The sequence below is a fragment of the Miniopterus schreibersii genome (assembly GCF_964146895.1).
Source record: "Miniopterus schreibersii genome assembly, chromosome: 9".
Classification (NCBI taxonomy): domain Eukaryota; kingdom Metazoa; phylum Chordata; class Mammalia; order Chiroptera; family Miniopteridae; genus Miniopterus; species Miniopterus schreibersii.
In genome coordinates this window covers 6251836-6273454 of record NC_138118.1, presented here as the reverse complement: position 1 = coordinate 6273454, position 21619 = coordinate 6251836, and the positions used below count along the sequence as shown (strand labels likewise).

Genomic DNA, 21619 nt, shown 5'->3' with positions numbered 1-21619 from the left:
CTCACTAGAGGTTAATACATGGGCTCAGAGGTGTGCTTCAGCCAAAGGAAGGGGAAAACGGTGTGCTTCAGAAAATCATGTCAGGTCATTCAAAACGTAGCTCCAGCGACAGAGACGCGGATGCCAAAGACATAGATAGAGTTAGAAAAAAATCGTGGTTCCCAGTCGGTGTGTTTTGGTCAGTTGAGCGTCATCCCATGCACTGAAAGGTTACTGGTTCGAGTCCTGGCCAGGGCACATGCCTGGGTTGCGGGTTTGATCACCAGTCCGGGAGCGCATGGAAGGCAACCAATCCATGTTTCTCTCTCACATCAATGTTTCTCTCTCTCTCCCTCCCTCCTTCCTTTCCCCCCTCCCTCCCTCCCTCCCTCTCTCTCTCTCCCCCTTCCTCTCTCTAAGCATGTCCTCAGGTGAAGATTTTTTAAAAATTTTAAAAATTTTTATTTTTTTAGAGGATTTTAAAAAACATACACACAAAAACTGGCATAAAATTAAGTAAAAAATATTATGCCTAAATAATTTAATATTATTGAATATTATGTGTGATTTAAATCAGTGTAATTAAATGAATAAATTAAATAGAAGCATAAAAAGAAAAGAGGAGAAAATGAGGCTGTTTTCTGTTTATTGGTATTTATGAGGGTTTTTGTTTGTCTTGAGCATTTCCTGTATGTTCTTTTTAAATAAAAAATTTATCTTTATTGTTGTACAGATGTCCCCTTTTATTCCCCAGTGATCCCCTCCACCCCGCATCCACCCCACCCCCAGGCTTCCCCACACCAATGTCTGTGTCCATAGGTTATGCATATAAGCATAAAAGTTCTTTGGTTAATCTCTCCCCACCCAGTCCCCACCCCCTTCCCTCTGAGATCCCTCAGTCTGTTCCATGCTTCTGTGTCTCTGGATCTATTTTGTTCATTAGAGTCCACATAGGACTGAGATCATGTGGTATTTCTCTTTCTTTGCCTGGCTTATTTCACTTAGTATAATACTCTCCAGGTCCCTCCATGCTGTCCCAAAGGATAAAATATCCTTCTTTTTTTACAGCTGCATAGTATTCCATGGTGTAAATGTCACACAGCTTTTTAACCCACTCATCTACTGATGGGCACTTGGGCTGTTTCCAGATCTTAGCTGTTGTAAATTGTGCTGCTATGAACATAGGGGTGCATAAGTTCTTTGTGATTGGTGTTTTAGGTTCCTTAGGATCTATTCCTAGAAGTGGGATCACTGGGTCAAAAGGAGGCTCCATTTTTAATTTTTTGAGGAACCTCCACACTATTTTCCATAGTGGCTGCACCTGTCTGCACTCCCACCAGCAGTGTGCTAGGTTCCCCTTTCTCCACACCTTCGCCAGCACATGTCATTTGTAGCCATTCTGACAGGTGTGAGGTGATACCTCATTATGGTTTTAATTTGCATTTCTCTGTGATTAGTGATGTTGAGTATTTTCTCATATCTCTTGGCCATCTGTATGTCCTCTTTGAAGAAGTGTCTATTCAGGTCCTTTGCCCATTTTTAAATTGGATTGTTTGTCTTCCTTTTGTTAAATTGTATGAGTTCCTTATATATTTTGGATATTAACCCTTTATCAAATGTGTCATTGGCAAACATGTTTTCCCATAGAGTGGGCTCCTTTTTCTTTTTGTTGATGGTTTCTTTTGCTGTGCAGAAGCTTTTTATGTTGATGTAGCCCCATTTGTTTATTTTCTCCTTTGTTTTTCTTGCCCTAGGAGATATATTGGCAAACACTGTTATGAGAGATGTTTGAGATTTTGCTGCCTATGGTTTCTTCTAGGATTTTTATGGTTTCACATCTTACATCTAAGTCTTTTACCCATTTTGAGTTTATTTTTGTGTATGGTGTAAGCTGGTGGTCTAGTTTCATTTTTTTGCATGTACCTGTCCAGTTTTCCCATCACCATTTATTGAAGAGACTGTCCTTACTCCATTGTATGTTCTTACCTCCTTTGTCAAATATTAATTGACCATAAAGGCATGGGTCGATTTCTGGGTTCTCTGTTCTGTTCCATTGATCTATATGCTTGTTCTTGTGCCAGTACCAGGCTGTTTTGATTACAGTGGCTTTGTAGTATAACTTGATATCTGCTATTGTGATCCCTCCAACTTTGTTCTTCTTTCTCAGGATTGCTGTGGCTATTTGGGGTCTTTTTTGTTTCCATATAAATTTTCAAAGTTTTGTTCTAGCTCTGTGAAATATGCTGTTGGTATTTTAGTAGGGATTGCAATGAATTTATAGATTGCTTTGGTTAGTATGGACATTTTAATAATGTTGATTCTTCCAATCCATGAACATGGTATATTCTTCCACTTGTTTATATCTTCCTCTATCTCTTTTTGCAACGTCCTGTAGTTTTCCGAGTATAGGTCTTTTACCTCTGTGGTTAAGTTTATTTCTAAGTATCTTAGTTTTTGTTGCAGTGGTAAATGGGATTGTTTTATTAGTTTCTCTTTCTGAGAGTACATTATTGGTGTATAAAAATGCCATCGATTTTTGTGTGTTAATTTTGTATGCTGCTACCTTGCGGAATTCATTTATTAAATCTAGTAATTTTTTGGTGAAGTCTTTAGGATTTTCTCTATATGTTCTATATTCCTCCCATTTCTAAAACATATGTTACTTTTATAATAAGAAAAATACACTATTTCCAAACATTAGAGTACAAGTCTCTGCATTTTATTTTTAAAAACATTTATGCATTTACATGGTTTAAAATTCAAGAATATATGGTGAAAAAGTTTTCCTTGCTTCCCCACATCTTGGGAATGGATTTGGACATCTGGTAGATATAACTGTATAAAATTCAATTTTATTATTTTGCCAGTGTATTTAGTGGTCCCAGTACCTTTATTTTGTAATCCAGTTTTGAGTCACTGATTTGACTGAGCAGGGTGAATTAATGTCTCCCACTGCTTCTGTTTGTCCTTGCCATTGATCCTCAAATAGCTTGTAGTTTTTGTTTTATGGAGGTTGACCTTATTTCATTTGCAGTTATATAGTTATAAATTTTATATTGTCTGTGTTAATTTTGTTTCTTGGTGTTATTGGCGCCCTTATATGATTTATTAATGCTTTTTTAGGGTCTACATTATACCTTGTCTGATATTAAGATTACAACTCATGCTTTACTTTTGTTTGTGTTGTTGCCCTGTGTTTGTCATTTCCCACACTTTTCTTTCTAGATATTCTGGATCTCTCTGCTTTAACTATGTTTCTTGAGAACAACATAGAATTGAGCTTTGTTTTTTGATTCAGTCTCTAAGTTATTTTAGTAAGTGAACTTAAGTCTATTTACATTTATTGCTATAACTAAAATGTTTGGTCTGGTTTCTATCATCTGATTTTATGTTAAGCTTGATAGATTGATAGCTTAAAAAATTATGTATATTTTATTTTTTGTTGTGCACATTATTTTATTTTATTTTTTATTATATTTATTGGGGTGCCATTGGTTAATAAGATTTTATAGGTTTCAAATGTACCTTTCTATGATACATCATCTGTATATTGCATTGTGTGCCCACCATACCACCCAAAGTAAAATCATCTTCCGTCACCATATATTTGACACCCTCAATCCTTTACTACGCCCCCACCCCCTTCCCTCTGGTAACCACCATACCATTGTCTGTGTCTATGAATATTTGTTTGTTTGTTTGTTCATTTGTTGCTTTAAGTTTTATATCTCACAAATGAGTGAAATCATAGGTTCTTAACTTTTTCTGTCTGACTTATTTTGCTTAGCATGCTATTCTCAAGGCCCATCCATGTTGTCGCAAATGGCAGTATTTCCTCTTTTCTTATGCCAAGTAGTATTTGATTGTATATATGTAATACCACATATTCTATGTGGCTCTAGAATTATAGTTTTATACTAAAGGTTATGTTCTATATCTATAATTTTGTATAACATCCTTAGTCTTTTGTTTCTTTACATTGAATTTAATTACCTGTCAAATGAAGGTAATTACCTTGTATGGGCAATAATGAAATTTGTCTATGTACCCTTTATCCTGCCTTTTTCTCTCTCCTATTCTCTGATTTTTGTTGATCTTATTATCATTCTTGGTAATTAATCTCATCAATTAAATGTACTTATCTCTTTTACTTGATTTGTCATATTTAAGTGAAACACTTTTGATTCCACATATTAAAGATGAGGAATTCAGCATTACACAATCTCCTATCTTTTCCTCTCAACCTTTGTTATTAATATTTGTTTCTACACTGTCAGGGCATGTTTTAAGCATTTGAATTCTGCTGTACCACCTTAATCCTCATATTTGTATTCATCATTATTCTATACTAAAAAGATTCAGTGCTCAGTGCCAATTCTTTTCCCATAGACCTTTAGAACTAATATTCTTTGATTGTCTTCATTTTCTACACTATTTGTGCCTTTGTGTTTGTACAAGCGTTTGGCTGGGTATAAAACTCAGATGATACTTTCTTTCCTGAAGGGTTGTGTAGGCGTTCCTTCACAAACTTTAGCGTCAGACATTCCTATGGAAGTGTATAAGTTCAGACTGATTCTTTTTGCTTTATGTAGCCTCTTATATTGTCCAGCTAATCACATAATTTATCTTGTTAGTCTAGTGATATTAGCAGGATATATTCTTATATGATCATTCTGTGTCCGTTTTCCTTTTCCATCTCTAGCTTATGTATTTTTGTACTTCTGGAAAATTTTCTTGAGTTATATTGTAACATATTTGTATTTTATGATTTATATTCTCTAGAAAATGAATGTATTAGCTCTCATTTGCCTATATCTTCCATACCTTTTATTTCTCTGCTATTCGTTTTGATTCTCTATTTCACTTTGATTATGCTTGCTCGTGTCACTGCTATGTTCAATAGTCCTTAGTGTGTTTCCACCAGTGTCTCTTTTCTCTTTCTCCATTCCAATTTCAACCTTATTTCTGGGGAATTTCTACATAGCTTTTCATTTCAATTTTAAATAGCTTTGTATTTTCATACTTCACCTCCTTCAGCTATATATCTTTCCTGAATTCTTGATTCTCTACAGTCTTGATTCTTTGCAAAGTCTTCTTATTTTGTAGAGAAAGAGCTTCACTAATTTTTTACAAATTTATGGAGAAATGTTTAGTTATCATTTTCATATGTTATGTGGGGAAATTTCTGTTGGGAGTGTTCATTATCCGCCATTAAGTTTTCTAGGAAAGATATTAGAAGTCACTTCTCCAATAATGTCACTTTTTCTGGCAGTGCTCATAGACTGAGTGTGAGGTGAAAGATGGTAAGACCATGGAATTGACCCAAGAATGGTGTATTTTCCAGGCAGTCACTGAAAGAACGATAACATTGAGATGATTTATTGAAAACATTGTTAAAATCATGGAACGTGGAGTCCAAGTAGTCTAAGAGAAGAAGTGAAAACTAAGAAGAAAAGATGGAACAATGGAGACTAGAGGTTCCCATGTGGTGAAAGTGGAGGTAAATGGATGGGAAAGCCGATGGGTGGGTTTAATATTTCAAAGGTTATGGTTGGCCACAGGGCTCAGGGTGTGACAGTGGCAGGGGGTGAGAACAAGAGGGGAAATAAAGGTGATTAAGAGGCACATAGTTACTTTTTTTTCTTTTTAAATCACATTAGTCTGATACGTTACAAGCAGCTACAAAAAATTATTAAGCTTTAGCTTAAATAACTGAATTTAAAATTAGCTGAAGATAAGTCACCTTATCAGATGCTTTAAATGTGGAAAGAACACTTGCAAAACATTTTAATTAAACCCAGGAGTTACATATGAGAGGAGAGACTGGCAAAGGGGTAAGCAAAGGAGCAAAGGTTGGAGCTAGGGACCCCAAGTAGGCTGCCTGGGAAAGCTCTGCTCACTAATTGGACTAATAGTTCAGGGTTGGGTTTTTTGGTTTGTATATTAGTTTGATTACTTTTCATAAGTAGGGCACTGTCTTCTAAAGCCCGAAGTAGAACATCACTAAGGATGACACTGACCCTCAAAGCCTTACAGTAATAATGATGGTTGATGTTTGATGGCCTCTGTGCCAGGTAACTGGTCTGTGTTGGATAATTTTAAAAAGTGAGACATAGAAAATATGTATGAAGAGATCTTTTTGTACATTGGGCTATCAAAAATAAATCAAGGTAAATAATGAGAGAAGAAAAGTGGGCCAAAGTGAGACTCTCAGGTGGTATTATATATATTATGCTTTTCTTTGTCTTCTTATTTTTCTATTAAATATTTTGATAATCTAGTTGATATATTATTTGATTTATTTTTTCCCTAATTTTTCATTGCAAAATTTTTAAATCTCCAGAATTTTGAGAATAATATAAGAAATACCCATATCTCCTCTTATGTTTAATAATTGTTATTGTTAGTATTTTGACATAGTTTAATCTATCATTTATCTATCATCTATCTATCTATCATCTATCTATCTATCTATCATCTATCATCTTTTTCTTTGGATAGCTAGCTACTTAGATATAGATATATAGGTATACATATACATATATTAGTGACAATTTTGTGCCCATTCCTGAGGTGACATATGACAATGTCTGGAGATATTTTTGATTGTTATGATTGGGGGAGGAATGTGTCTGGTAGGTGGAGACCAGGGATGCTGCTAAACATCCTACAATGTACAGGACAGCCCTCCACAACAAAGAATTATCCAGCCCAAAATTATTCAGTCAACAGTACTGAGGTTAAAGAGGGAAATATATATATAGATATAATAAATATTGTATATACTATTAATAAATATTACATACACTTATAAAATATTTATATTTATATATAACAATATTATATATTATATATAATTATGCAATAATATATAAAATATATATGATTTACAAATATATATTTTTGCTGAATCATTTAAAAGTATGATTTAGACATTATGGGTTAACTTTAATAGAGTATGTACACACTTAATCACTCCTGAATAATTTAGCATGTATCTCCTAAAAAAAAAAATTAAACACAGTACCATTATCACACTCACAGAATTTAACATCGATACAATAATATCATCTACTAATGGTTCTTTGTTTTGTTTTTTCAATTCTGGGTCCAATCAAAGATCATACATTTCATTTAGTTTCTTATCTCTTCTGTCTCATTTAATCTCAAAGGGTTTCCTCCACCTTTGTCTTTCAGTTTTGAAGAGTCCAGGCTAGTTGTTTTGTAGAATGTCCTGAAATTTGGATCCATCATATCTAGGTTCAGATAAAACCTTTTTTGGAGGAATCCTGCGTAGATGATGTGTTGTGCTGAGTGCACTCTATCAGGAGGCACACGAGGTCTGCCCTCTGGCTTCTTGTTGGGTTTGGTTCATTGGAAACAGAGACCAGAGACCGGGGAGAAGGAGGAGAGTGGGTTCTAGTATGTATTCATTTTCTGCAGTGTCAGTGTGGGCTGGTCCACCTGACAGGATTGCAGTTCCTATCAGGCCACCTTTCTACACACTCCTCTGTGTCCCCAGGATCTAGTAACAGCAATCTCCTCTTTTCCTTCAGTCCTAGAGTTTATAAAGGAGTTTCATTACCAGGCAGGGATTCTGCACTATCCTTTATTAGACTTTCTTCAAATTACCAAATTTGAGGGAATCCTCTGTTTCTGGCTATGAGCCTTGCTTTTCTTTCTCTCTCCCTTCACAGGAATCAGACCTTCATCAAATGGCTCTCCAGGCTTCACTGGATCCCTCCTCATTTTTTCTCATGGGTTTCCCTTGCACATCCAATCTTGTCTGGGCATCGGTTCTTGGAAGACCCAGACAAGCACTGTAGCTTATGAACCCAAGCATTCCCCCACACCTTGGGTATTAGTTGAGGCTTACAGAAGAACTGACAGGGTTGGATAGTTTGTCCTCAATTTGGTATCTACCTATTGAGAAAGATTCTATCACATTAATGTATCAGCAAAGGCGTCTAAATGGATTATGATGAGGAGGTGGTGGGCTTGGACCTGGGGCTAATAGCAACTGGGACAGACATATGCCAGCAGCAGGAAGTGCTAATATTGGAATAATGTTAATTAAAGGAGTTCTAGCTTATGTCTTTTTCCATCATGTCTTGAGCTAGGGCTGCCCTGTTTTGTCTTCCTTGCTGTTGCCAAGGAAGAAATGAACAGGAGGGTTGTTGGGTGGCTGAACTAGGGACTGTGAGTAGGTCTAGAGACAGTATACTTGAGTTCATGCTGAACTCTGTCAGCAGAAAACTGGAAAAGGCTTTGGAATCAGTTTTCAATGTGGGGCCGTCACTTATATGACTGTGGGTGCGTTTTCTCACTCGATTGAATTTGCTACTTCTGTCATGAACAGGAAGACAAGCAATATTCTTTTAAATATTATTTTGATGATTGGTAATAATTTGTATAAAGGTCTTAGTACTGTGCATGGAATGCATTGCAGTTTATTTGGTTTGCTAGTCTCTTATTTCAGTGTGTGAATGGGAAAAGAGCTCAGCTCATTGATAAGATGCTTGGAGCTTCGGCCTCCAAGGAGGGTGCCTCCACACACCACTGAAACATCAACTGTAGGGCCTCACTGCTGAGCACCAGGATGTTTTCCTGAAAGGCCTTGGGTCTCCGCGGTCTCCTGAGCAGTTGCCTGCTGAGAATGCTCCTGATGTAATTAATAGTGGCAAAGTTTTAATGAACTCCACAAGGAGATTTTTTCTGACACTTACTTTTTAAATCCTGAAATAGTTTCTATTCCTTTGAGATCAATTAAAAACTTAAAAAAAAAGTCTTTGTCAAGATGCTTGAGGCAACTTTCCAACTGTGTCTTTTTAATGAGTTCTCTAAGTGGCTTCTGAACCCTGAGGTCCTTTAGTGAAATACCTGAAGTTATAGGAGCTCTGGGAGGGGAGTGAGGGCAAGAAAACTGAGAAACCCTAAAGGTGACTTCCCTGGGCAGGCTCAGAGGTATACACACCTTTCAGTTTACAATCTCTAGGTTCAGTCACAGCCATTGAGGGAGGGAGGAAGGGAGAGAGAGGATTCTAAAAGGATTTAACAGGTCACTGATAGGTTGAGGCTCTTCCAATTAGTTTCATATTTGAGCACAGACTTTGGGCCTTTCAGCTATGTCCTGTCAGCTAGAAGCTGGAATATTGCCCAGATCATGGTGAGGAGCAGAAATACTCTCACCAACCCCAGCCCCAGACTCAGGCTACCTCAGGCCTTTAATTAACCTGATGGATTTGGCAGGTGATCCCCACACCCCAGGAAATCAGTGCACAAAGAATGTGTATATATACTTATATGTACACAAACTGGATTGGACTTTTGATTGAACCAATTAATCACTTCATAATGAAAAACATTTAAATCAAACTCTTGTGGAAGTAAGTTTGGGTCCATGAAGCTAAGTAATGGAGCAGACTGATATTTGTTGCTGAAGTGACCAGTTCTTTCGAGTTCCTTGACCTTGTGTTGACATGGGTTTTCATGCTCACCATCTACCAAATATGCCAATGGAACAGTGTTGGGATCAAGGTAAATGGGAGGAAAACCTGGGATGGATTAGTTATTATAGACAGTTCAGGCAGGAGACACACGACATGGTATTTGTGATGGAATTTAACAACACTCTTCAGTTTATGACTTAAAGGTAAATAATTGCCCATTTTTCAAATTTCTCCTGAAAAAAAAATAAGCCAACAAGCTACTAATAGTCGAAAGATCTTCCTGAATATGCTAGGAAGGTTTAGATAAATTAAATTCACATGAGAGATAATTCTCAGAGTGAAGAATTGATAGAAATAGACAATTTAAAAAAATGCCTTTATTGATTTCAGAGAAGAAGGGAGAGGGAGAGAGAGATAGAAACATCAATGATGAGAGAGTCATTGATCAGCTGCCTCCTGCAGGCCCCTGACTGGGGATCGAGTCTCTGCAACCCACGCATGTGCCCTGACCGGGAATGAAATCTCTATCTCCTGGATCCTAGGGTGATGCTCAACCGCTGAGCCACACCTGGCCGGGCAAAATATACAATTTTAAGTGATAACAAGGGGTCTGTTAGCACTAGGAAACCGTATCGTACACATTATCTCTTCTCCCTTCCCAGGTACCATTGAAATGGCAAGAGAGCAAATGACATAACCCAAGGAGCGAGTAGAGTAGCAGAAGAGATATTAGTGAATAAGAGAAATTAAAACATACTTTTTATGTCACACGGAGGAACGATAACTAACTTCTTCGAGACAAAGCTACCAACTAAAGAGCATGTAGAGGGGGAAAGCATAGGAAGAAAGACAGGTTACCTCCCAGAGGTCCTGAGGGGTGGCAGACTTGAGGACACTAGCAACAGGGAGGGGTGGGTATTAAAAGGGTGAAAACAGGATCAGATGAAAGTCCATATTACAGTGGTTGGATCTTTTGACTTCTGCACCCCCCCCCCCCCACATGGCCAGTCCACAACCCACCCTGGGCAGGAGAGGGGAGGCCCATCCTCTGGAGAAACTGAAGATAAAAGCCCTAGGTGTTGGGGTCCCAGACAAAGCAGAAACCAGCAAGAATCAATTCTGAAAACAGGAATTAAGTGAAAGTCTGAGCACTGAAGGGTGAGTGTGAGCTTTATTACCCTCCTTGACCTCAGGCTCTCACACCCAGGTGCATTCTCCCCTCCTGCTCACAATTAGACAAGAGGCTCAAGAAGGCATTGGATAAGCCATACGCCCAAGACACATTCGTATTTGAGGGAATCTCAACAAAATGCCTAGCCAGACTCTCCTATCCCCCTGCATAAAACACTACATAGAGATTTTCCAATGAGAGACAAGAAGAAAAAGAAAAAAAAAAGAAACCAGAGGAAACATTAATGACGAAGAGAATAAAACTATTAAATTCCATAATTAGATAGTCCCATTTTCCCACCTTCTTTTCCTCGAAGAAACCAGCAATTGGCCAGTGGCTTGGGGGTGTGGGGTGGTGATGCAAGAACAGGTGGACATGCACCGGAGGCACCCAGTATGCAAAGCATGGAGGTAGCATGGTTAGAACATTGGGTGCATTGAGCAAATAAGCAGATACTTCGAGGACTTTCTCACAATTGAAAGGTACTAATAACTATGGAAGGGCGACAGGCTAGAAAGGACTCAGAGAGTAGGGTTGAAGCTGGAGCAATCAGTACGAAATCATTTTGTTTTTAAGTCAGTTTTGTTGAGGTATAATTTATACAAAATTAATTGTATCTTAAGAGTACAACCCAATGAGTTATGACAAATCAATATGATCAGGGTATAGATAATTTCCATCACTTGAACAATTCTCCTGGTGTCTCTGCATAGTGGATTTATTCCTCTTTACCCTCTGCCCTGCACAACCACTGACATGCCACTCTAGCTTTCTGTCACTGTAGATTAATTTTGCCTGCTCCACAATTTCACATGAATGCAACCATACAGAATATTCTTTTGTCTGTCTAGCTTCTTTCACATAACTATTGCTATTTTTTAAAGCAGCTCTGAACATTTGTGTACATATCTTTGTCTGAACATATGCTTTCATTCTCTTTGGGAAGAAGTGAAAATGAGATCAGAGGAAAAAAACACCAGGAGTGAAAGGAGTTGGGCAGAGGAAACTCTGTAATCTCTTATAAGTTATGCAGTGTTTAATAATGAAAGTGGCAATCCACAAGCACACATGTGAGGAAAATCTGCTTTTCTAAGGCCATCAAATACAGTGTTTTTACTAAAAATGTATGTTTTATGAAAAGCATAAAGAAAAGTGACTAATATGCTATGTCCTTCATTTTTTGGTTAATCACCATTTAAGTGTCGACTTATTTATGCAGCAAATTAATGGAGCACCTACTATGAGAAGCTGCTGGGACTTCAGCCCCAGCCCTTAATAATTTAACTTCTCATAGAGGAGACAAAGAACCAAACAATGAAAAGACGTAAGCATTTTAGTTTGCGATGCGCTGCTGTGCTAGCAAGAGAGTGTTTGGAGGAAATGGTGACTATAATTAAAGTAAGAACATACCCCTGACCTAGGGGCCAGTGAGTGCAAAATCCCTGAGTCTGGAAAGAGTGGATCTGATGTACAGCTTGTTCTAGGTCCACTCTGGCCTTTACACACTGACCAAAGAGGAAGAAAACCCGAGATGAAGTTTACGAAGGGGGAAGGCAGATCATCCATGCTTTCAAAGCCGGCAAAGGGAATTTGGATTTTCTATTATTCAGAGAGAGGTTGGAAATTTTTAACCAGGAGAGCTACATAATAGGCTTTGCATTTTAAAGGGATAACTGTTACTATGGAGAGAATGGCTTATGTGGCAGCAGGAATGGAAGCTGGAAGCCAAGTTAAGAGACTTTACATTAGTATAGTGGATTTTGTCCACCCGACTAAAATAAAGCCTCACAGAAGTTCAGGAAGATATAGATCAAGTATTTTATTTAACTAATTGATGCTCTTAAGGCAAAAATAATAACACAATCTTTGTTAGAGATAATTATGGGATAATAAAATATGATTTCTGGTACACTGTAGGCAGTGTGGTCCAGTGGTGGACACAGAGTTAGGGTTATACAATAAAGTTTTAGGTGTGTGTGGGTGAGAAGAGATGGTAGCGGTGGGCTAAGCAGTGTGGGGAGCTGGGCAGGCAACCAGGCTCACTGAAACCAGAGCCATGGCCTTCAGCCCATGGTGTATTTTTGGAGAGTTTAGCCCTAATGAAATCATACAGCTCTTTGTGACCCCTTGGTCTTCAGTTGAGCTTCCTGCATATAGTGGAGCAGCTCTGCGTGGTGCATAGCTCTCCAAAAGAAAAATAAATACAAAAAGTCAGCTGCTGGTTCCTAACAGGAAAAACACATTTTGATGGTTGTGATGAGAAACCGCTTCTGTACACATTACAGTCAAATATTTGGAGTTAAGGTGCCGGTCACATAGATGCGTGATTGTAACTTTATCACCATTAAAAGATTTCAAATTGCATTTGTGCTTCTGTGTACACACACGAGAAATAGCAACGTAGTGAAGTCTGCTCCGTTTAACCCTGCTTCCTGCCCTCCTGGAATGCTGCGTCTAATCGTATGCAGGTCAATGGACGTGTTTAAGTGGATGTGTTTAAGGTCCTTCTTAACTCTGAGGTGCAAACCTCTCTCCCTGTCTTCTAACCCAAGCAGCCCCCATCATCTGGCCCATGGCAATGGCATTGAAGATGGAGAGAAGTGAACAGAATTTAAAGACATTTCGGAAAGAAAGAAGAATCGAGAATGACTCAGTTTCTTGCTTGAGTGCCTTGGAGGGATGACAACTAAACCCCCTGGGAGAGGGAGACAAGGAAATAGCATCCATCTGAATTCACTAGTTTGAGATGCGGGCCCTTGTCTTAAATTTACCCTTGTTCTTGAAAAAGACATACCTTCTAGCTTCAGGATTCTCATCTCCAAATGACTCCGTCCTTCCACGGTCTCTAAGGTTTCTTACATGAAAGCTTTTTTTTTTTTTTTTTTAAATAGTATCTTAAGTATAAGGTACTTTGAGCTTTAGAATTTCTAAAGTACTTTTTGCTTCCTTATAAAGAGTGAAGGTCTCTTTTCATGCTGATGGGCCTTGGAGCAGAATTTGAGAAACACTTCCCTGTCCCTAAGGCTCTACCAAATGCTTAGCAGTTGAGAGATAAAAGGAGAATTTGATGGTTCTCTAAAAAACAAAACAAAGCAAAACAAAAAACCCCAACAATGAACAGACATGCAATTAATCCTTCACAATCATATTGATTAATACACTGAGTATCTAATACTGAATTTTCGGTGTTTGAAGATGTCATTGCTCATTGTCCCTCCCCTTGAGTCTGTACTGTGGCCCTGAAGATGGGAGGGATCATGTTGATTTTTTTGTCCCCTAAGTGGAGAAAAAATGAGGAGTGACGTCCATTACTTTCCCAACCACCAGCCCTTTCTGAGTGTGTGGAGGAATTTAGAATAATGCGGGAAGTTGCCTGAGTGTAGGCGGTACTGACAGCGGCTCCTTTGAATGGGGCGGACTCCTGGCAGGGTGCACTGCTGAAAAGTGTCACGTCGAAGTCTCGGGTCACCTGCCTCCCCACCCCGGCATCATACCCTGTCGGCTGAGTCTTTTTTCACACTTTTTATTTTCAGTGATGTGCACCTGTTTGTGTGGTATTGCTGGTTAACCTTTTAAGGACAGGCTCTTCGTAAATTAAAATGTCCCATGCGTGCTGCATAATGCTCATCCTCGGACAGGCTGATGCAAATGGGAAATGGAGCTAAAGGTGCTGTATTTTTCTTTAAGGGGAGTAATGGCTTTCTCTCAGTAACTTTGGCTTTACTTCACTTTTTTCTGTAAATATTAACTTCAGAATTTTCTTGCACCTAAAAAGTAGACTTAGAATTCCCCATAGGATTAAAGAGGGTATCTCAGTTCGCGTCCTGGCATAACGCACAGCAAGCGTAGCTCGCTGGGGTCCTTCATTCATATTGGCTGGTTTGCTGCCCTTCTCTCTGATCTTTCCTCCTTCTTTTGGAGATTTATCTTCCTCTGTCTATGAAATAGTGGTCATTCTTAAGATACTGTTTTTGTCTTCTTTTCTTCCACTGAACCTGCTCTCCTTAAATGACCTTTTTATTAACCACGACTTTAACTCTCGCCTAAGGCATGTGATTCCCAAATCCTTACCTCTGGCCGCGATATCTCTAAAGAACTCTGAAGCAGTTTAGGTAGATCATTCCATCTTGGGCACACCCAGCCGCCTCCCGTAGGCGCATCAGACCCTTCCTGTTAAAAACGACTCTCTTGAATTCTTGCCATACTCTCCCTCAAGTGGTGTCTGCATGTGAAAGAAACCACTCTTTACACAGCCGCATGAGCAAGAAACCTGGGAAGCAGCTGAGCTCTGCTTCCCCCTCACCCCACAGTAAAAAGTCACAAAATACTGGTAAGTGAGTTCCCTTGACAGGTTTCATGTATATTCTCTCCTGCCTGCCCCCATGGCTACCACCTTTACTCAGGTAGGCATCACCCTCACTGGCACATTTCGACTCTACAGATAGCGTGGCCTCACAGTCTCCCAGCTTTATGCTTTGAAACAGTCTCTACACTAAACAAAAAGCAACCTTTGTAATCGCACCTTTAGTCATACCATTCTACTCCGTATTTAAAACGAGGTCCAATGTCTATGACTTGGTGCCGGCACTTGTCTCTGAACCCCCTTTCCAGTCTCATTCTTTTGCCCTCCTCGGGCCCTGAGGTACAGCTGGCATGGCCTGCCCGTCTGTGTCTACCTGAACAGTGAGTGTTAAGTGTCCCATTTGCTGTGAGGCGGCCTCATCCCCCTTTCAGAACAATCTAGCACACCCTCGCTTCGTCCCACGGGATACCGTGCACTTCTAAAACAGCTTCTAAATTGTTTACTTGCATGGCTCAGGCTTAGGGAAACTAATGTCCTTGAAGTTCAAGGAAGTATTTCATTAACGCTTGCTCCTCCGGAGTCTAGGACAATGCCCACGCATTGCAGATACTCAATAAATGTAAATCGAATGAGTGAGTTAATAAATGAATGTCTCAGTTAAATTCAATATCTACATATGAATAATTATGGAGATGAAGTATTTATATATGGAGAGTACTATATAGAAATTGAAACTCATCTTGGTACTATTTTATTTAATTCTCTAGTTTTAGGTAGTTGATGAATGTATTTTATCTAGTTAAGTGCTTCAGCTAATTTTTTAAATCACTGTACTTGGCTTCTAACCTTTTCCTATCGCTTCTCTACAGGTTTCAGGACAATTATTCCTTGAGCTTCTTTATTTTGCCATTGGAAATGTATGTGTGTTGAATTATTGATTAGGCTGTGAACCAAAAATCATAGGCATATATGCTTTCCTTCCTTATTAACAGAGAACCACATTGCACACACATTAAAAACCTACTTGACTCTAAAGTAAAGAACCAAATGTGTTCTGATATGAGGGTTTTGAACATTTCTCTCCAAATCTTTGCCAAATGAACAAACACACATAAATACCTGATCCATAAGAGACAATCAGAAAAAGTTTCAAGAAATTCTCTATTTATATTTGATTTTGTGTTATATAAGACAACACCTCATTCCAAGGTATCATTATGTCAGAGCATTCATAGAATTTCATGACTATATAATAGTTAAGATATGAATTTGACCTTCCCTGCCCTCTGAACCCCAAGACACATCTTCGAGGCCAGCTTTACTCTGGCTCCTGTCTCCCTTACTTCCAATACCCCATATAAAAATCTCAGGTACTGTATGGAAAGGTCTTAGCATCTTTCTCACCAAAGTGTGGGAAGGCTCATAGAAATGTTTTTATCTACCAACACCTAGCTTGGCATTATCTAAGGAGAAAGAGAGTAAGAAGTCAATGCTAATCTTGAAGTCATTATCTCATAAGGATGGTGCTCTGCCTCCTCCAAGCTCCACTGATTCTCTCTGGGGCAAGACTGAGATCCAGGAACCATCCAAATACTTAGGGGGTGTAATTTGCAACGTGGTCCCAGGAGTATCTTTGTCCTTATTAGTATTCAAGTTTTATGTGTATAGATCCAGTTGGGTATTAGGTCAATAATCCCAGCTCCTTTTCTTCTGAACATCTATCCCCAGGGCCCAAGAAATGGAGACAGAAAGACAAACAACTTCTGGTTCTCCTGGTAGAGATGGTGTCTGTGTCCTTTGCGTCTTTGTCCCATCTCCCTCAGGCACCCTCAGAAACAATATGGCAGGGCCTGGGTGGCAATGACCTCACTATAAAACCTTTACAGATGGTGCTCACAGTGAGCAGGCCCAAGTCTATGCATCAGCTTTGTCAAAAGAACAGGGATGACTCCTGCACCTGCCAAGGCCCTCTTTCTGAGACTGTTGGAGGGATCAAGATCTTCACCTGTGACCTTCAAAATCTCTCCTTGTTTCTGTGCAATTTCCCCTAAATCTAATATCTTAGAGATAAGAAGACTAGGGCTGGTGCCACAGTGAGTAAAGGGCCTTTGCAAAGTGTGGTAATTTGGAGAAGCTGGGGTCTGGAGGAAGGAAGGGGTCCAGGAATCAGCATACTGAATGGGAGGTACAGAGTCAGCTATGGGCAGGCAGGTTTCTGGGCTTAAGACAGGGTTGGAATTTGCAGATCTGGAGTTATAAGCAGCCCATTGAGAATGATCTTGTATGTCATGAATTGTCATGTAGCGGGTGTACACTTCTATGGAACACCTTAGGATTTCCCTTTTGGAGCTCCCTGTGGCCATATGGTTGGTGGGATGGCAGCCAGAGAAAATGAAAGAAGAGTCAAAGAACTTGATTAAATTCTAGGGCATGTACTTTGGATGTTACTCCTAATGTAATGCCTGCCATCCATCCATCCATCCATCCATCCATCCATCCATCCATCCATCCATCCATCCAACAAATGTATTGGGCACTATTCAAAAGCATTGGGGCCCAGAAACAGTATCTGCTCAGAACCAGAGGAGAAGCCCTGTAAGAGGCTGAGATAGGAGGGGAAATATTATATTTTTAACTTTTTACATAGATAACCACATGCCTTGACCCTGTACCATAACTTACTTCTAGGAATGCTGAACAGATTAGGGATGTTGGTCTGCTTGTCACCAGAAGGGAGACAGCCAGATTTTCCTGCATAGCATCAGGAAGTAAAAAACTTACTGCTAACATTTACTAAAGTCCTAAACCTAGTGAACATTAGAAAATGGACCTCTATGAAACTGTATTTGTAAATCTCATTTCCTAATTCATTTACTCATATATTTACTCGTGATCATTGATTGAGCACCTGCAATGTGCACACATTATATAACAAGAGCAATTAAAATGAGAAGAAAAAAATGGGAACAGAATTTAAAAGCTAAATAAATGAGAAAGTAAAACTACATGAGAATATGGCTATGGGCCTTTCTCAAAAACAAAATGAGTAGTCATTCTGTAAAACTACTTATTCTATGGCTGCCATCGGGATGGTAAAAATGTGGATCTTGCCATCAAAGTGAATAAAATTCTGTCAAAATGGAAACATTACATGATACCCTGTGCCCTCTTATACTAGTTACCTGAACAGATTGTGTTTCTACTTTAGTGTGGATAAAAGGATCTGACATGATGGCTCTGAGAAGGATTGCTAGCTGAGTCAACACACAGTGTGCACCATAAATGCCCTTTCTGTTTAATGACTAATCCAGATCTGCATTTGCTCCTCAGCTCACAGCACACTGCAGCACCCACCCAGGACTGTCGCCAGGGCATGATGGAAAATCAGACATGGGTCACAGAATTCGTTCTCCTGGGATTCCTGCTCAGCCCAAACATGCAGATGCTCCTCTTCGGGCTCTTCTCCCTGTTCTACGCCTTCACCCTGCTGGGCAACGGGGTCATCCTGGGGCTCATCCGGCTGGACTCCCGACTGCACACCCCCATGTACTTCTTCCTCTCACACCTGGCTATCGTCGATATTTCATATGCTTCCAACAATGTCCCCAAGATGCTGGAGAACCTTCTGAACAAGAAAAAAACTATCTCCTTTGTCCCATGCATAATACAGACCTTTTTATACATGGCTTTTGCTCACACTGAGTGTCTTCTCTTGGTAATGATGTCTTATGATCGGTACTTGGCCATCTGCCACCCCCTCCATTACTCTGTCATCATGAGCTGGAGAGTGTGCGCGGCCCTGGCCGCCACTTCCTGGGTATGTGGCTCCCTCCTGGCTCTGGTCCACGTGGTTCTCATCCTGAGGCTGCCCTTCTGTGGGCCTCATGAAATCAACCACTTCTTCTGTGAGATCCTGTCTGTCCTCAGGCTGGCCTGCGCCGACACTAGGCTCAACCAGCTGGTCATCTTTGTGGCCTGTGTGTTTATCTTAGTGGGGCCCCTCAGCTTGGTGCTGGTGTCCTACACACGCATCCTCTTTGCCATCCTGAGGATCCAGTCTGGGGAGGGCCGCAGAAAGGCCTTCTCCACCTGCTCCTCCCACCTCTGCGTGGTCGGGCTCTTCTTTGGCAGCGCCATCGTCATATACATGGCCCCCAAATCCCGCCACCCTGAGGAACAGCAGAAGATCCTTTTCCTGTTTTACAGCCTTTTCAACCCCATGCTGAACCCATTGATCTACAGCCTGAGGAATGCAGAGGTCAAGGGCGCCCTGAGGCGAGTGAAGGGGAAACAGAGAGCAGTGTGAGGGATGCTGGGGATAGTCTTGGAGGTGGAAGGTTTGTTCCCTGTGAGATCTGGAGGGATGGCAATGTACCCACTCAAAAATCTCATGTCTTAGATTTCTGCTATCAAGAATATATATTAATCAGATTCTGTCATTAATATGGGGTACTGTCCAGAACATGGAGCACAAACAGAGTGATGAAGAGCACAGACCCTGAGACAAGAGGGACAAAGTGGGGAGGCACAGGGGCAGAAAGCCAGGGACTCATACAGCCAATTCCTAGCACAGCCTGAGATCCGGTTTCTTTCTGTGGAGGATTTGTTCTCTCCAATCTCCTCTTAGATTCCTCTGTAATTTCCATTGCCCTTATTGCTGTACAAATATGCTAACAATCTGTAATATCTGCTGCTACAAGAGTGCACCTCTAGCAAGGCAGAATTCTCACCTTGGATTCCCAGACCCCCATGGGGAAATGCAGGGAGGACTGTGGTCGAGCCAGCTCCCTGCTCTGCAATGTAACGTCAGAGACGATGACATTTGATCTGATAAAGCATCTGCATCTGAGCCTAATGAATCTATTCCTGGGCAAAGTTTAATGATATGAAATTTTAATATGAGAGACAGAAATATCTGAATCTTTGTTTCATTTCATTCTGCACCATTTGATTAGAAGGAGTGTGTATTTAGAATAAATATGAGTCAGTTACTAGGGAGAGTTGCCTTTCCCAGGGTCCAGGTGACAGAGCTGGATGCAGGTGATGATTGCCCATGAGGATGAGGATTACATAAAACATTATAGGAGTAGGGAAATATTGTGAAAGGAAGAAAGCATCAGGGGAGCCTAATAGCTTGACGGAACATTGTAGACCCCCCCACTTAGAACAAAAACCAGGACAGAGTTGGATAAGGATTTGTAGGAACCTCAACAAAATTCCAAAGAACATCTGCTCCAGGGGCTAGAAATCACTCTTCTGGACCCAAGCGGTCAGAACGATATGGAAGGGGGATCTGATTTCTTTCAACACAAGTTCGGGACCTAAGTGGCCAGCACAGTAGGGTAACTGATTTCTTTAACACAGTAATCATGGTGTCTCCTGAATTCCCTTCCTCTCTACTCTTGTAGTTTCATGTGCCATTCAAGTGTGTGATATGTGCGGTAGTGTATTATCTGCTTTCTCTGGATCTGTTTTTCACCCCGATTTCTCATATGCCATTGTCACTTCGTATCTTTCTTCTCCCATGAAATTAGGAAGCAAAAGGGGAGCTTTTCTCTTCCACCCTCCTGTTTCCCTCAGTTCTCAAAGAGACTCACTGCTGACTATCCTACTCATTGACTCTTTTAGTCATTGACTATTCTGCTCATTGCCTATTACTACTCATTAGTTCACTTGGGCAAAAGATTTTGTCTCTGGCCATTAGTCTTCTTATCTCCACAGCATCAGGACATTTCTAGCCCCAGATCCTTGTTTTATGCTCCCCACCCAAATGTATGAACAATTTGAATAAAGCAATAAATATTGGCTCTAAATGTAACAAAAGCATTATGGAATTATGGAGTGCCCTGTTATATAGGTAAAAAGAAAAAACAGGCAGTCTTTTTCATTAGAAATGTTTTTTTAGCTATACCTAGAAAAATTATTTTCTCTAAAATATGTATATCTTGTGTTAAGGTTAAAACCCTAAAAAGGAAGAGAAAGAGAAAAATATAGGATAATTTCTCTCACATAAAACACAGCCATAGGTTTGAGTTTAGCAGGGCCTACTAGGAAAATTTCTAGCAGGGCCCACTAGGAAAATTAGGGATGGCATTCACTCTCATCATGTCAGTTCAAAAATACTGGTGTGACAACGGGCCTAGAACCAAGTTTCTGCCCAGGCAACTGCATGATGGCTTATAAAGAGATGCCCTCCAGCAGGTCAGAGAAGGGGCTCAGACTGAGAAATAAAACAATAAAACAAAACTATTTTATTAATAAACTATAGGAAATGTCTGAGCAGATGAGAGATTTCTACTAACTGTTTTAATATTTGAGTTTTAGGATTCGAATAAGCAAATTATATTTTGCTCTTATGACTTCTTTATATATATTCTTCTAGCAATGGTCACCGATTTCAAAGAGCTGAGAAACAAAAAAGGATGCATTTTATTTATGCTGAGGATTCTGTGCTGTATGTCCCAAGTATTATCCTAGTTACAGTTCACCAATAACACTGTGAAGTAGACATTATTATTATTACTATTATTATTATTTTACTGTTGACACTATCACAGATGTCCTGCATTTTTCTCCCCTTTTCCCACCTCCACCCAGCCCAGGCTCCCCTTCCCTCTGCCCATCACCACAATGTTGTCTGTGTCCATGGGCCATGCATATATGTTCTTTGTCTCTACCTATTTCCCCCTTCATAGATAAGAAAACAAACTTTCAAGT

General features: G+C 39.9%; 1 protein-coding gene across 1 annotated transcript; it reads left to right on the top strand.

Annotated features, from left to right (window-relative positions):
• Positions 1-18275: 18275 nt before the first annotated feature.
• On the top strand, positions 18276-19208 carry LOC308561871 (olfactory receptor 2A5; the record flags this gene model as incomplete). Its single annotated transcript, XM_081147409.1, has 1 exon — positions 18276-19208. One exon carries the CDS (start codon positions 18276-18278, stop codon positions 19206-19208), a length of 933 nt encoding a protein of 310 aa, XP_081003535.1.
• Positions 19209-21619: the final 2411 nt, after the last annotated feature.